The sequence below is a fragment of the Quercus lobata genome, chromosome 6 (genome assembly GCF_001633185.2).
Source record: "Quercus lobata isolate SW786 chromosome 6, ValleyOak3.0 Primary Assembly, whole genome shotgun sequence".
Classification (NCBI taxonomy): Eukaryota; Viridiplantae; Streptophyta; class Magnoliopsida; order Fagales; family Fagaceae; genus Quercus; species Quercus lobata.
The window spans coordinates 37,522,023-37,537,860 of record NC_044909.1 but is presented as its reverse complement, the minus strand read 5'-3'; the positions used below and the strand labels follow the sequence as shown (position 1 = coordinate 37,537,860).

Below are 15,838 nucleotides of genomic sequence, written 5' to 3'. Positions count from 1 at the left end.
CTGGTTGTGAATAAATTTGGGCTATGTGGAGCTGACTTTGTGTTCAATTCCGTTTATCACCAAACCTGACTTGAAAGCTTGACGATTTTAAATGGGATATTTTGAGAGACTTCCATGAGGTCACCAGAAAAATCTCTAGCTTGTTTTTAGCCCAATTTGAACCCACTTTGGGTATTTATTGTCGCTTCAAAATTAGAGTTTCAAGTATCATTGTACCGTAGCTTCTTTTATTTTTTGGTTAAATCATTGTATTGTAGCTACTACCTCTTATTTTCTCGCTAACATAGTAAAAATTGCTGCAACTCCTAGACTTGGGCATATTGTCAATCCATGTAAATCTTATGTCATTTGATTTTATTTTATTTTTGGCAAATTTTTTTTTCTCTATTTTCACATCTCGCAGGTTCTAGGAATTATTTTCGCATCTCAAGGGTTCTAGGAATTAAGTTTAATTCCTAACAATAAGTACCTTTAACCCATTATCACGTGTCGCTAAAAATGCATAAGCAGATCCAAGTGGTCTTTAACCATAGACAGATTCATCAAATACAGAGCCACCTCAAACAACCAGGTTTTTGTAAGGATTATGATATGAACTCCACGATACTAATTTATAATAGCTTTACGAGGTTTTAATAATCAGACTTCGACACAGAGAGGCAAACTTTTTGAGGCAATCAAAACATAGATACTCTAAAAACAAGATGTGCATCTGACCATGACCTACGATCAAGCCCAGGCCATCCTATCGTTTTTCATTCCTTGATCATTCCTTGATATAAAACTGTTTTGTCCACCTTCCTCACCCGCTTGAATTTCACACTTGAACTCGGCAGCCACAAAGCAGTCAAGAGTTTCAGAGACTAGCTAGTTCCTATTCCTTGATTTCTCCATGGCCCTGGGAGCTAAGGAACAAACAAGAAGTAAATAGTTTAGTACTGAGACATAGCCATCATTCCCAATTTTAAATCTGTAATCACTAATGAAGAGATAAACTCAAGGAATCATCATGTAGAACGCATAGTTGTGAACTTGAGACCACCAATAACATGAAATAAGGCCACCTAGTGAAGCAGTCATTTCTAATTTGCATGCACACATGTAGAAGTTATTCATCCCAACCAGACAAAACTCAGATGTTATAATTTATCATTAAATAATGACTTGCAACTGCACACCAAACCCTAAAAGCTTCAGTTCTAACTTATTTAACTTTGCACACATGCCACACTGTTCATGGTGTAGGAATCTACCAATCAGTAGACCAAACAAAAAAGTAATAATGTCAAACTCATGGACTTACAAATGTTGGACCATCTGATTCTAAAATTCTTAAGTTTATGTTCAAACACATCTCCACTGATATAATAGCACTAATCCAAAGGCAAAATTTGAGAATTCTTGTCAAATTTTCCCTATCATTTTAATTTTCAACATCCACCCGACCCCACCCCCAGACCCAAAAAAAAAAACCCTTAGGCTTCTAAGTAATTGGCCATCATCCAGGCTAACAATTACACATCAAGATTTTGTGGATAATAACCATATTTGATGCACTCATACAAAAAATATACATACCTAAGCCAATGGCATCAGAGCCCTTCATGATCTTCAGTCTCTTGCATGAGTCAATAAACATCCTGTAACAAGCCAAGTTTTCAGTCATATTAGAAATGTAATCTACAGCTTGATGGAATAATATTCAAGTCATCAACAATAGACAATGCAGTTCATTCAAGACAGATTATTATGCAGACATTTCCATTTAACGCAAATTATAATTCAGGCTAAGTAATTTGTGTGTGCTAGTTCAAATGTGGGAACTGGAAACACTAGCCCTGTCCATAAGTCTTATACAATGCCAAAATTACCAAGCACACTAAGTTCTCCATTTCATGGTCTAGGTTTTGCAAAGCAAGATATTAGAACAAGAAGCTAATGTTAACTTGGAGCAATCAACTCCATAAACCCCATGTACCTAAAAAATTTACAATATATCAACCATAAATGTTCATGCATTCTAATTGTTACAACTTCCAACTTACTCAAGCTACTTCACAATAAAAATTCAAAGGCCATAAGGTTTTAATAAGTCAATTTTTTTAACAGCGTTGAAAACTTGAGCACTAAATTTAATTACTAATTACATGTTTAAATATAAATGTACAATCATTCCTAACAACTTGGGCACTTAGTAAATAATGTTGAAACTTCTGTATACAGAGTTCTTCCAAGTTTTCACCACATAAGACTAACATTTGAATAACAGTATTCATTTAGATGTATGAATTCATCTAGATCTTATACTCCTTTTACTAACAAAAGGAGGTGTTAGGCTAATATTATGACTGGGATACACTATCATCAAATGACATGTCTTTATTTATAGCTTTCCAGTCTTGGAATGATTGTACATGATCTTTAGTTCCATGTGAACTGCAATAACATAAGACCGCTATCTAGGATGAAACTTAAACACCGAAGTATTGGCTTGTGACATTTGTATACAGAATCCATATCTTTTATACATTATATTTCACATGTTTATGAAGGCCAATCAAATGCAGCATATAGTATTTTGCTGATATTTGGACAACATGTCAGTTGATTGTTCTCTTACACTTCTGATACGTCTATAGTTTAAACTCTGAAAAAGGATGTAAAAGTGCCCTTAACAATATTATATGCATGTATGCAAAGGTTGTGCATATTTACCTGGGGGAAAAAAGACTTTCTTACCCATATCATTTATGATTTTATTATTTATTTATTTGCGTAAATGAGAAGACAATAATAGAAAATGAGGTTAGATGACACAGATAAAAATGAATGGGTCAATACTTACTCCCATGGAACATCCCCTACAAGCATCCAGTCACCGTCTTTATCCTCATATGTAAGAACATATTCTGATCCATGCAGAAGATCCCTTAACTTGCTCTCACTAAGCATTTCCCTCCCTGGAGCTCCTTGGGATCCACATTGACCTGATGTCAAAATAAAACGTAGTAACTCAATCCAGACAAAAATGAAGTGTGCTCCTAATTCTCTAAATAAGGATGATACTCTCAAATATTTAAAAATTGTAAAAAAATATATTAAAAAAAAAAATTCAACAGCATATTGCCAATAAAATGAGGCTAAAATAATATCTCACCTAAGGTGAAACAGCTGAACATCTTCTCCAGAGCAGTTGACAGTTCTTGATATGTAGCGTATGTTCTCAGATCTACCTTCCTCAGATAGGGAGCACCATCCATGCTGACCTTCACAAAAAGCGCACCAGGACCTGGTTTCCCATCAACTTCATCATTGTTCTTTGAAGTGGTAGCCAATGAATTCTTCCTAAATGATCTGATTGGAGGCCAACCAACAACCTGTGCCCTGTCATAGATGAAAGTTAGAAATCACTTAAAAAAAGAGAACGACGCCCATTACTCTCATGTAATCTCTGTTATAACTAAGAAATTGAGGACCCTCTTTGTAGCATAGTTCACTTACTTAGGAGCTGGAGCACTGCTGTTGTTGTTGTTCGAAGCAGTCTTAGGGTTGTGGCTAGTACCATTGGTGCCACGAGGACGTTCCTGCTGCAACACCTTTGTGGGCAGCTCTTTCATTATGGCTGGCTGAGCCCCAGAAGGCCTGGGCGATAGCGCAACATTCATCCCTGAATTACCAGAAAACTTCCCTTGCCCCACAGACTGTGGAGCTTCAGAATCAGATGCTGTCTGAAACATCCAATTTCCTTCAGTATACATGGAGCTTTTCACCTCTGAAAACCCATCCATGGTATCAGAGAAACCTCTCTTGTTACCTGAAACAACATTCTTCTGTGATGGCAAGCAGATTCCCTCCTTTGAAGGAAGTAAAGGAAACAGCGGTTTCTCATCAAGTTTCCCTGATTTCAGCAAGCAGAGCTCTGACTCTCGTTCTGGTGATTGGGATCCAGGAAGGCCAAGCCTCAACTCTGTTGCCCTCAAGTTAAGATTGTTCTTTTTCTCTTCCGACAAGCTCGAGACTGCAGAGCTGTCCACAGAAGAACAATCTGAAAGTCCCAGGTAATTACGTTCTTTTAACCCAGAGCCACTTTGGGATATACAGTCCATAGTGGGTGAAGAAGACACTAGAGAGACATTGCTCTGCCCCCCTTCCTCCTCAGCACTCAACAGGGGAGGAGACATCGGACTCTCAACTTTTTTAACCGGTCAATCTGGAAGAGAAAAAACCCACCTTAAAACAACATATTTAAGCACCAAAAAAATACAATTTAAGACCAAAACATGAAAACCCAGTTGTCATTTAAAAGAGACAACTGTTAATGCTCCATAACAAAAGACAACTCTGTCAAGCATATCTACTGACTCTTGCAAATGATACAGAACATATAATATTAATCAATGAATACAGCAACAAAAACTAAAAAGCCCCAGATCACAAACCGTCGCTGGTTCTTATGTCCAATATGAAATCAATCAAAACCACTATAGTACAATTTAATAGCTGGTTCACACCCAAAAAATCAGTTGAATTTTCCTCTAATAAGAGACAAGAAAATTACTAGTATTTAAGATGATTAAACAATGGCTAACGGTAGGTTACAATGAAAATGATATAAACATTAAATAACTAAAAAGAAAAGAAAAAAATCATAAATTTTAAAAATATATTTCTATCTGCTCACTTATTACAAACAAGAAGTAAAAATCATAATAAAAAAAGAATATCCCAACAGAACTAATCAGATTCTCCCCCAAATACGAAAATTTTGAACAAAATACAACAAATAGGCTCCAAGGCTTAAACATCACACATATATGATGAGATAATAAGATGATTAAATAAGCACAATAACTTTCGAGAAATAATAAAATTTATCAAATTCAACTGCTTTCTTTTTCTGCATGAGCTGAGCTTTCCTGAAAAATATATAAAAAAGCTGATACAGAATTAATTAACTATTTTTTCTTTTTTCTTTTTTCTTTTTTTGCTTTTTTCATTTCCTCGATTTTCTCGGCAACCAAACAGGATAAAGGAAAAGAAAAGCAGCTCACAACACTCTCTCTCTCTCTCTCTCTCTCTCTCTCTCTCACACACACACACACACACACACACAAAAAAAAAAAAACCCACAAGAAGATCTATGACAAGCAGGACAAAAAAGTGGAACAAAGACTCCTCAGAAGCTTAGTGTAAATTAGGAACACAAAAAAAATTATGAAGTAAAACCAGTAAGAAAAGGAAAAAGTTTATAAGCTCAGGATATTTATAAAAAAGAAAAGAATAAAACAAAGTCTCAACCAAAGAGAAAGTGATAAATTCAGCTTAGACTCACACAAGATGAAGATCTCAAGAGGAACACAGACTCGGATTTCAAAAAAAAAAAAAAAAAAAGAAGCTCAAGCATATAATCAACTAGCTAGCTACAAACCAAAAATTAGTAATTAAATTTTTTTTTTTTTTTAAAAAAGAAGAAGAAGCTGAAGCTGAATATTTAACACACGTACCTGAGCTTTTATGTGGATCAGACAGCTGAAATTCTGTAACGAAAAAAATGCACGAAACGTAGAGATTGAAACGCAGAAGCAAGAGAGAGAGAGAAGAGAAAAGCTCAGGGCCCTTCCATTTAGCAGAAAGCAACAAAAAGCTTTAGGCTGTGTGTTCACCGAGAAACCCGAAGCTCTGTACAAATTAAAAATACGGAAAGTGGCAAAACGGCAAATAGTGCAAAAGTTAGGCCTCTTTTTTTTTTTTCTTTTCTTTTCTTTTTTCCCATTTTTTAAACGGATACCCTTGCTGTACTTTTATGGATCATTTAAAAAAAAAAAAGTATTGATGCTGTACTTTTATGATAAATTAGTCTCATCTCACCCGTTTTGGAGTGGGATAAGATTTGTTCTTTGTTCAGTATTATAATTTTTTTTTAATTTTTTTTATAAATTTGAATAAATCTGTTTTGAAAATATAAATCAGTAGAAAAGTGTTTTATTTTGTAAAAATTTTAAATTGAATTAGAGATATATTTTTATTAGATTGCTCTTAAGTTTTTTCTTGTATCTAAGATTTATCAGTATTTTTAAACTATATAAAAGTTCAATCTATGAGTTCCGATTAACTCAACTGGTAAAGTTTTTTATGGTTGTATAAGAGATCTAGATTCAATCCCCCGCCTACACTAAAAACTGATTGATGTTTTGGTCTAATGATAAAAAACTATCATTAAGAGCGGACGCCATAAGTTGAAACTCTTTCAAAAAAAAATCAACCTAAAAAATAAATCTTCTTATAAATAGTATAGAAATAAAAAAAAATCAATAAAAACATTTATTAAATTCAATATCCTTAACATCCGTTAACTTCTTTTTTTTTTTTTTTTTTTATGTACAATTTCAGAAATGATGAACGGTTTGTTTGATAATATTAAGACAGGATGGCAACTTGATCGAACGGCTCTGATTGAAAGTTAGGAATGATCAGTGCCGTGAACTTGGGGTGTACGGAAAAGTAAAATGTTTGTGGCTTTTGTAAGAAACTTTTTTTTAAAATTTATATTTTTGAAGTTCGGGATTGAGGAGGAGAAAAAAGATGTACGAAACATATATAGTTGCTGATTCGATTCCGGCATTGTCTAATTTCTAGATCGCGCTAAAATCCGCTGGTCTGTTGGTGAAAAGTCGAATTTGCACTGGTTTGCATTAAAATGACAAGTCTGCCCTGTGTTTGTTATGATTTTTGGTTATTCCTCTTGTTATACTAGTTGCTATTTCCGAAAAAGTGTAGGGGCATTGCGTAATTAGGGAAAGTAAAATCGCCTAACCTTGCCAAAGAAACAGATTTCTAACTATAAAGCTCACATGCTTTAGTGGACGCCTGTCACTGTTTTGGAGGTTGAAATGAGACCAGCAAGATTTTCTTGTCACCTAAAAATAAAAAACAGTTATTAATTTATAATTATTGATATGTCACACAGTGATTTATTGCTAGTCAACTTATGCATACTATTTACAATCCCTTACTTTTGTGGAACTTACATTTGGGTGGAATCTACGTGATATGAGCAAGAGGAAGCATATGAGGTATGTACAATATGTCTTCTCCTGTCCAAGACATGACCCCTTATCTAAGGGTGTGTGTTCAACCCACCATCCTGACTCAACTTTGGGTTAGGTTTTCATGGTTTGATGGGTTAGTTGTATTAAGCTAGATTATCATTAGTATTATTTTTTGAAGTTTGGGTTGGCTTGGGTTTAGGTTTGCAAAATTTTTAACTTACATACGCAACCCACGCTTTTAAAAATATATGTGCATTAATTTAAAATTTTTTAGTTTCATTTATTTCAAAATTTTCATACTTTGTGTAAATACATTTGTTTGATTTATTTGGTATTTTAAGACTTAGTTTAATAGAAAAGAGTATATATTCTACTTAATTGTATAAATTATAACAATTTATTGAATAATGAACTTAAATACTTTAATGTAAACTCGATTTCTTTATTAGACTTGACAAAATGAACTCAACCCAGCAACTTAACCCAACTCAACTAAAATTGAAGATTCCTCAACCTGAAGAGGTTAAGCTGGATTGAAAAGTACCTAAACATAATCCAGTCTAACCAATACAATATACATACTCCCTCGCATATAATTTATTTTGTCGCTTAAACTCAAATTATTGAAGTAACAAACTATGATTAAGAGATCAAAAAGTGGAAGTGATAAGTCCCCAAAAATGTGATGTTAAACCCATCATGATTTAATCCAAAAAAAAAAAAAAAATCAATCTCGAAACTTTTGATTTTCCCGATGATTTTGTTAAAAACACTAAAAGGTGTCAAATGACACTTTTTTTTTTTGGTTGATAAGCAATGACACTTTTTTTTTTTTTAAGAAATAGTAATACTTATTAGAATATACAAACACGAAAGTAGTATATAGAGTTTTTTAAACAAATTTATAATATATTACATAATCAGAGTACCACTACAAAATAATCTAATCTTCATAGTAGTAACCTGAAGTTATAAGGACCGAAATTCTAAAGTACACAATTAAGTTAACTAAGTTTAGCATTTTTTTTAAGCATAGTATATATTTTTTTGCTAAAAGCATAGTATATATTTGGTTAAGAGAAATTTAGCAAAGTACGGGATTCTTTTATTATTTTCATAATTATCCAGTATTTTTGGTCCAAAATATCCCAACGTCTCCTTGATATTTTTGGTTCTATAATGCCTGGAGATTACGAAAACACCTTATGGTAGCATATACTGTGGATTTGTACATGTAAAAAGGAAACGGTATTGAGTGTAAACTTCATCGACCTTTCCTTAAAGACGTGAGTTTCAACTATATAATAATGGCAAGTACAGTATAATCAACATTTTTGAAGACGAAAAAACCAGCAGTAAAGCGGTGGTTGCAGAAATTATAATTGGAAAGACGAAAAAAAAAAAAAAAAAAAAGCAGGTTTTTGTTTGGTCAAACATACCAAATTCAAGTATTCAACCACGCCAGAGTCCCAGTCCTGACTCATAAATTAAATCCATTGCCTCAATTACCAAAATGTCCCTAAACATTTGCAGTATTCAATGATCGATAAAAAGCGAATTATTTCTTTTGCAAGCAAATTTTGTATTCAACGTGATGCTAAGTGCTAACTGCTTTCCTCTCAAAAATAATAATAATAAGTGCTAACTGCTAAATGCTATATATAAACATAATTATTATTTTTTTCATTATATTTAAAATTTGACACATTAATTTTTAAAAAATATACATCATAAAATTTATTATACTAATTTGACACTTTGATCCGTGCAAAATTATATCCACATATCAATTTGTAAGTTTTTTTTTTGGAATAAATTTGACAAATGAGAATAGCTCTGCAACCTTTCTCTGTTTGCACAAAGTTCGGTACCAGAACTCCAAGTTGCATTGTTTTGGCAATTTTTGGCCTTTAAAAATGGTCAGATACCGCAATTCAACTCTTTATAACTACTCTAAAAACAGGCTCGTGAAGCGAGATGTCAAATGCCATAAAAGTTATGAATGTATCTTCCTCATCACCAATTGATTTTGAGGTAAAATAACATAATTCACGGTCCAACAAATAATATCAAAGCCAAGATCATTGATTCAAGTCACGGGAGTGTCATTGAGAGGGAAGAATTGTTAAGGGGCCAGAATTCGACTCTCTACAACCACTTTAAAAACAAGTTTGATTTGAGTGTTAAGGGAACAAGATCCGTGCAAAATTATATTCACATATCAATTTGTACTTTTTTTTGGTAATAAATTTGACAAATGACAATAGCTATTCACATATCAATTTGTACTTTTGTTTTGGTAATAAATTTGACAAATGACAATAGCTATTCACATATCAGTCTGTACTTTTGTTTTGGTAATAAATTTGTCTACCATTGCCACCTTTATCTTATTGCACAATATCTGGTACCAGTACTCTAAGTTGGATTGTTTTGGCAATTTTTGGCCTTTAAAAATTGTCGGATACCACAATTTAACTCCCTATAATCACTTTAAAAACAGACCCATAGAGTGTGATGTCAAATATCATAAAAATTTTGACTATGTCTTACTTATCACCAATTGGTTTTAAGGTAAAATGACACAGCTTACGGTCCAAAAAATTGTATCAAACCCAAGGTCATTGATTCAAGTCACGGGAGTGTCATTGTGAGGGAGGAATTGTTAAGGACCAGAATTCGACTATCTACAACCACTCTAAATACAAGTCTGATTTTAGTGTTAAGGGAACAAGATCCGTGCAAAATTATATTCACATATCAATTTTTACTTTTTTTTGGGAATAAATTTGACAAATGACAATAGCTCTACCACTGCCACCTTTATCTTATTACACAATGTCTGGTACCAGTACTTTAGGTTGGATTGTTTTGGCAATTTTTGGCCTTTAAAAATTGTCAGATACCACAATTTAACTCCCTATAACCACTCTAAAAACAGGCCCGTGGAGTGTGATGTCAAATATCATAAAAGTTTTGAGTGTGTCTTACTTGTCACCAATTGGTTTTAAGGGAAAATGGCACAGTTCACGGTCCAACAAATGGTATCAAAGCCAAGGTCATTGATTCAAGTCATGGGAATGTCATTACGAGAGAGGAATTGTTAAGGACCAGGATTCGACTCTCTACAACCACTCTAAAAACAAGTTTGATTTGAGTGTTAAGGGAACAGGATCCGTTCAAAATTATATTCACATATCAATTTGTACTTTTTTTTGGGGAATAAATTTGACAAATGACGATAGCTATTCACATATCAATTTGTACTTTTTTTTTTGGTAATAAATTTGACAAATGACAATAGCTCTACCATTGCCACCTTTATCTTATTGCACAATGTCTGGTACCAGTACTCTAGGTTGGATTGTTTTGGCAATTTTTGGCCTTTAAAAATTGTTGGATACCACGATTTAACTCCCTATAACCACTCTAAAAACAGACCCATGGAGTGTGATGTCAAATATCATAAAATTTTTGAGTGTGTCTTACTTATCACCAATTGGTTTTAAGGTAAAATGACACAGTTCACGGTCCAACAAATTGTATCAAAGCCAAGGTCATTGATTCAAGTCACGGGAGTGTCATTGTGAGGGAGGAATTGTTAAGGACCAGAATTCAACTATCTACAACCACTCTAAATACAAGTTTGATTTTAGTGTTAAGGGAACAGGATCCATTCAAAATTATATTCACATATCAATTTGTACTTTTTTTTTGGAATAAATTTGACAAATGACAATAGCTCTACCACTGCCACCTTTATCTTATTGCACAATGTCTGGTACCAGTATTCCAGGTTGGATTGTTTTGGCAATTTTTGGCCTTTAAAAATTGTCGAATACCACAATTTAAATCCCTATAACCACTCTAAAAATAGGCCCGTGGAGTGTGATGTCAAATATCATAAAAGTTTTGAGTATGTCTTACTTGTCACTAATTGGTTTTAAGGGAAAATGGCACAGCTCACGGTCCAACAAATGGTATCAAAGCCAAGGTCATTGATTCAAGTCACGGGAATGTCATTACGAGGGAGGAATTGTTAAGGACCAGGATTCGACTCTCTACAACTACTCTAAAAACAAGTTTGATTTGAGTGTTAAGGGAACAGGATCCATTCAAAATTATATTCACATATCAATTTGTACTTTTTTTTGGGGAATAAATTTGACAAATAATAATAGCTCTACCACTACCACCTTTATCTTATTGCACAATGTTTGGTACTAGTACTCCAGGTTGGATTGTTTTGGCAATTTTTGGCCTTTAAAAATTGTCGGATACCACAATTTAACTCCCTATAACCACTCTAAAAACAGGGCCGTGGAGTGTGATGTCAAATATCATAAAAGTTTTAAGTGTTTTACTTATCACCAATTGGTTTTGAGGTAAAATGGCATAGCTTACGATCTGACAAATGATATCAAAGCCAAGGTCATTGATTCAAGTCATGGGAGTGTCATTGTGAAGGAGGAATTGTTAAGGGATCAGAATTCGACTCTCTACAATTACTCTAAAAACAAGTCTGATTTGAGTGTTAAGGCAGGAATTGTTAAGTGCCCAGAATTTGTGCAAAATTATATTCACATATCAATTTATACGTTTTTTTGGAAATAAATTTGACAAATGACAATAGCTCTACCACTGCCACATTTCTCTTATTACACAATGTCCGATAGCAGTACTCTAGGTTGGATTGTTTTGGCAATTTTTGGCCTTTACAAATTGTCGGATACCACAATTCAACTCTCTATAATCTCTCTAAAAACAAGTTCGTGAAGTGTGATGCCAAATGCCATAAAATTTTTTAGTGTGTCTTCCTCATCACCAATTGGTTTTGAGGTAAAATGGCACAGCTCACGATCCGACAAATGGTATCAAAGCTAAGGTCATTGACTCAAGTCACGGGAGTGTCATTATGAGGGAGGAATTGTTAAGGGGCCAGAATTTGACTCTCTACAACCACTCTAAAAACAAGTCCGATTTGAGTGTTAAATGAGGAATTGTTAAGGGAACAGAATCCGTGCAACATTATATTCACATATCAATTTGTATGTTTTTTTGGGAATAAATTTGACAAACAACAATAGCTCTACCACTGCCACCTTTCTCTTATTGCACATTGTCTGGTACTAGTACTCCAAGTTGGACTGTTTTGACAATTTTTGGCCTTTAAAAATTGTCGGATATCACAATTTAGTTCCCTATAATCACTCTAAAAACAAGCCCGTGGAGTGTGATGTCAAATATCATAAAAGTTTTGAGTGTGTCTTACTCATTACCAATTGATTTTAAGGTAAAATGGCACAGCTCACGGTCCGACAAATAGTATCAAAGCCAAAGTTCTTGATTCAAGTCCCGGGAGTGTCATTTCAGGGTGGAATTGTTAAGGACCAGAATTCAACTCTCTACAATCACTCTAAAAACAAGCTTGACCTGAGTGTGTCTTTCTCATCACGAATTGGTCTTGAGGTAGAATGACATAACTCATGGTTTGACAAAAATAAATAAATAAAAAGTACTAATTTAAAAAAAAAAACATTATTCTTTTTTTATATTTTTATTTGATGTAAATTTAAAATTTTAATTATTGAATTGTATGATTTTATTATATTCTTTATTTTAACAAAGTAAAAAAAAAAAAAATCAAAAGTCAATAAATATATCATTAATCAAATATTTTTTGTAAATAATATTCAATTTAAATACAATTTGATAGGTATATTAATAACATACAAAATCCAACATTAAATTTTCAAATTTTACAATAAAAAGATATAATAGAAATTTTTTTGAAAATTATTTTAGAGAGAATTTGGAGAGAAAGCAGAAGCAGAAGAATGAGAATCGAGAAGGAAAGAGAGATGGAGTGGTTGTAAAGTAACGTAAGGAGCATTTAATGAAAGAGTTTTTATATTATATATAAGATTAGAAAAAAGAGAGAAGAGGGGACAGAGGAAAACAGGGGGAAGAATTGTGATTGGGGGACAAGAAAGCGGCACATTAAGTCGGTTTGCCGGGTAGTGACTGGGACATCTAACCTCCTCACTCTCTCTCTTCTCACTTTTTTCCCTTTTCCATCATTACCCCTTCTCTCTCTCTCTCTCTCTCTCTCTCTCTTTAATTCGATTTTTCAAAGTCAAAAATATATTTTTTTGGTATAACTTTGGTCTCTTCCTCGCATCATTAAAACTGTCACTAGTCTTGCACGCTTGGTTACAATGTCTCTTCTCTTCATCTAACATTACATGCATGCCACTGCTGCCCACATGTCCATACCATCATTCATGACTCTCGCTCGCATCACCCCACGTCACTTTGTAACCTATAACATTAGAACAGAAATACGACTTTTTGGTAAACTAGTCGTATTTCTGTTCTAATGTTATAGGTTACAAAGTTGAAATACGACTTTCAACTTTAGGACTTCACGAGATTCTCTCTAAAAAAATAATGGACTGTTAACTCGTACATGTATGTAATAAATTCTCTGCTTCAAATTATGTTAAAATGTAAGTACTTATTTATCTCCTCCTTTGACTAAACCTTTATGAGGGATAGTTTCTAGAATTTCAAAGAAAAATTCAACAAGTGACCTTCTTAATTAAAACTTGACATTAAAGTTATTAACATAACTGCTAGAATATTTTATAATTGAATAATTAATATAAATCAAATCACATATGTTATAATTTTTTTTGTTTTTTTGTTGTTTTGTTGAATAAGGAATATAGAACAAATCACGTATATTAATGTATTTCTCTCCTTATTTGACTAACTTAAACCCCTCCCCCAATAAATACTAAACCTTATGGGGAATACGTTCTAAAATTTCAAAAAAAATTCAATAAATGACCTTCATATCAAAAATTGATATTGAAGTTGTGACTTGTGAGTTCTTATTAACACAACAACTAGAATCCTTTATTGTTGAAAGAGGACATAGATCAAATCACATATGTTATAAGTTCATATTTTATCATATTTATTAAAAAAAAAGTAATGTTAGTATTTTGTTATATACAAATAAGATATTGAGGAATTGCTTATTAGTAAAATCATAATTATTGACGTTGGTATTTTCCCCATAAAATGATATTTTGCTACGATAAAAGAAGAAGTGATGATGATTATTCAAGAATCAAAGTCAATTTACTTTAGAAAAAAGAATATTTCAATGAACTTCTATTTTAATTTTTCATTTACTATTATAATATGCATCTATATCTGATCATTAGGGTTATGTTAGCAACCAAAAAAAAAAAATGGTAGTGTTTTATTTTATTTTTCTATTTTAAATAGTGACTCTCCATGTATGCTATATCAAATTCAAATAGAGAAAAAAATAATTCCATTCAATAAATAGAAAGAATTCCCCTCTTGGTAAAATCCTGCTTACTAAACCAACCTTTTTTTTTAATTCTTTTAATTATTCTTCTTGCATTGTATAATGCAAACTGCAGCAAAAATTGTGATTTTAGTAGTAGACAACACCTCTCTTAGTTTTGAGTAGGTGGAATCATTTTATGCACATTCTTATAGAGTTGTTCAAAAATTTGCCTATGATTTTTTTCAATTGATACTTCAATATAGAAAGGTCTTATCTATCTGCCATAGATTTAGTTTAGATGCAATTTGAATGCCTTTATATAGGTTGTGTTAATTATACTTTTCTTACATAAAACAAACTCTTTTTCCTTGATAATATAGTTGGCAAGGTTTCTATTAAGAACAAGAGCTAATGTTTGTTGCCATCATTGTACATGTAACAATACTCATATGAAAGTAGATACTACACATAGATGTGTAACAATGATATAAAATCATTTTTCCAATACTACTATCCTTTGTCAACTCCTTTCTCATGTCATTGACAAAGTCCTAACAAAGGGTAATAACATTCAATTTCACCATTCAACTTGACGTTTCTCATGGTTGAGAAATTAGATAAACCATTGAATGTTAATGAAGACAATCGAACTTAGAGAGTTCATGATAAGAATCTTGCCTTCAAATTTGGACGAACCCATTGGGTTCTTCCTAAAGTACTTTTAATTGAATTAACTTTAATTTTGAATGAGTTTATTTTATTTTAAATATCCCTTACCCTACAAAAAGACAATGTATTTTAGTACTATATTAGGATTTGGTAAAGTCTAAGGATAAAATTCTGTCTATAATGTTACACTTTTTTTTTTGGATGAATATTTTAAAATGTTATACATGTCTATGGATGATAATGGTATGTATGGTATAATGTAGGATGAAAGTGACGGTGGCCAAAAGAATAGTCTTAAAAAAATGAAAACTGTGGGGAACTTTGCTTTAGAGCCACAGACAATGCGGTGTTGTGCCACGACAATGGGACCCATCTCAATGCCGGGAGGCCTCCGCTTTTGCCGGTTAACTTTGATTTAATTAAACCCAAGTTTACTTAACTTAACAAGGGTCACAATTAATTAACCACAGTTTACGAACTATTAATCAGCCAATTGATCAAATAATGTGATGGTTCCCAAAGCAGAGCCGTCGGATTAGAGTCCGAGTCAGACACCTTTCTTAGTCTGTTTAAACCGATGAAAAGTCGACACGTCTCTATTTTTTTGTCTGGAAAACTTTGACAGTGATAATGGCACGTGGACGCAGATTGATAGTGAAAGGGCCTTGGGCCTTGAAGGTCAATAAGCCTTACAAAGTAGGGGCCCACTCTATCAGGCTCTCGTGTCTCGTCTGATACTTACTCACGTGTGAAAGATATGTGTTTGTATATTTGTATGTTAATTGTTATTATT

The 15,838-nt window shown here is 33.0% G+C and overlaps 1 protein-coding gene across 1 annotated transcript; it reads right to left on the bottom strand.

Annotated features, from left to right (window-relative positions):
• Nucleotides 1-489: 489 nt before the first annotated feature.
• On the bottom strand, nt 490-5,677 carry LOC115994773 (auxin-responsive protein IAA9). Its single transcript, XM_031119030.1, has 6 exons — nt 5,505-5,677; nt 3,502-4,210; nt 3,158-3,384; nt 2,846-2,987; nt 1,579-1,640; nt 490-905 (listed from the first exon to the last, which is right to left on the bottom strand). The coding sequence occupies exons 2-6, from the start codon at nt 4,179-4,181 to the stop codon at nt 868-870; spliced, it is 1,149 nt and encodes a 382-aa protein (XP_030974890.1). The 5' UTR covers nt 4,182-4,210; nt 5,505-5,677; the 3' UTR covers nt 490-867.
• Between the last annotated feature and the right edge of the window lie 10,161 nt (nt 5,678-15,838).

Bases quoted from the DNA above. Each gene is read 5' to 3' on its own strand.
- LOC115994773 (XM_031119030.1), bottom strand. From the start codon at position 4,181: ATGTCTCCTCCCCTGTTGAGTGCTGAGGAGGAAGGGGGGCAGAGCAAT. The intron at 3,385-3,501 runs GTAAGTGAACTA...CATCTATGACAG, and splicing joins AGCAGTGCTCCAGCTCCTAA to GGCACAGGTTGTTGGTTGGC. The intron at 2,988-3,157 runs GTGAGATATTAT...TTTTGACATCAG, and splicing joins GTTCAGCTGTTTCACCTTAG to GTCAATGTGGATCCCAAGGA.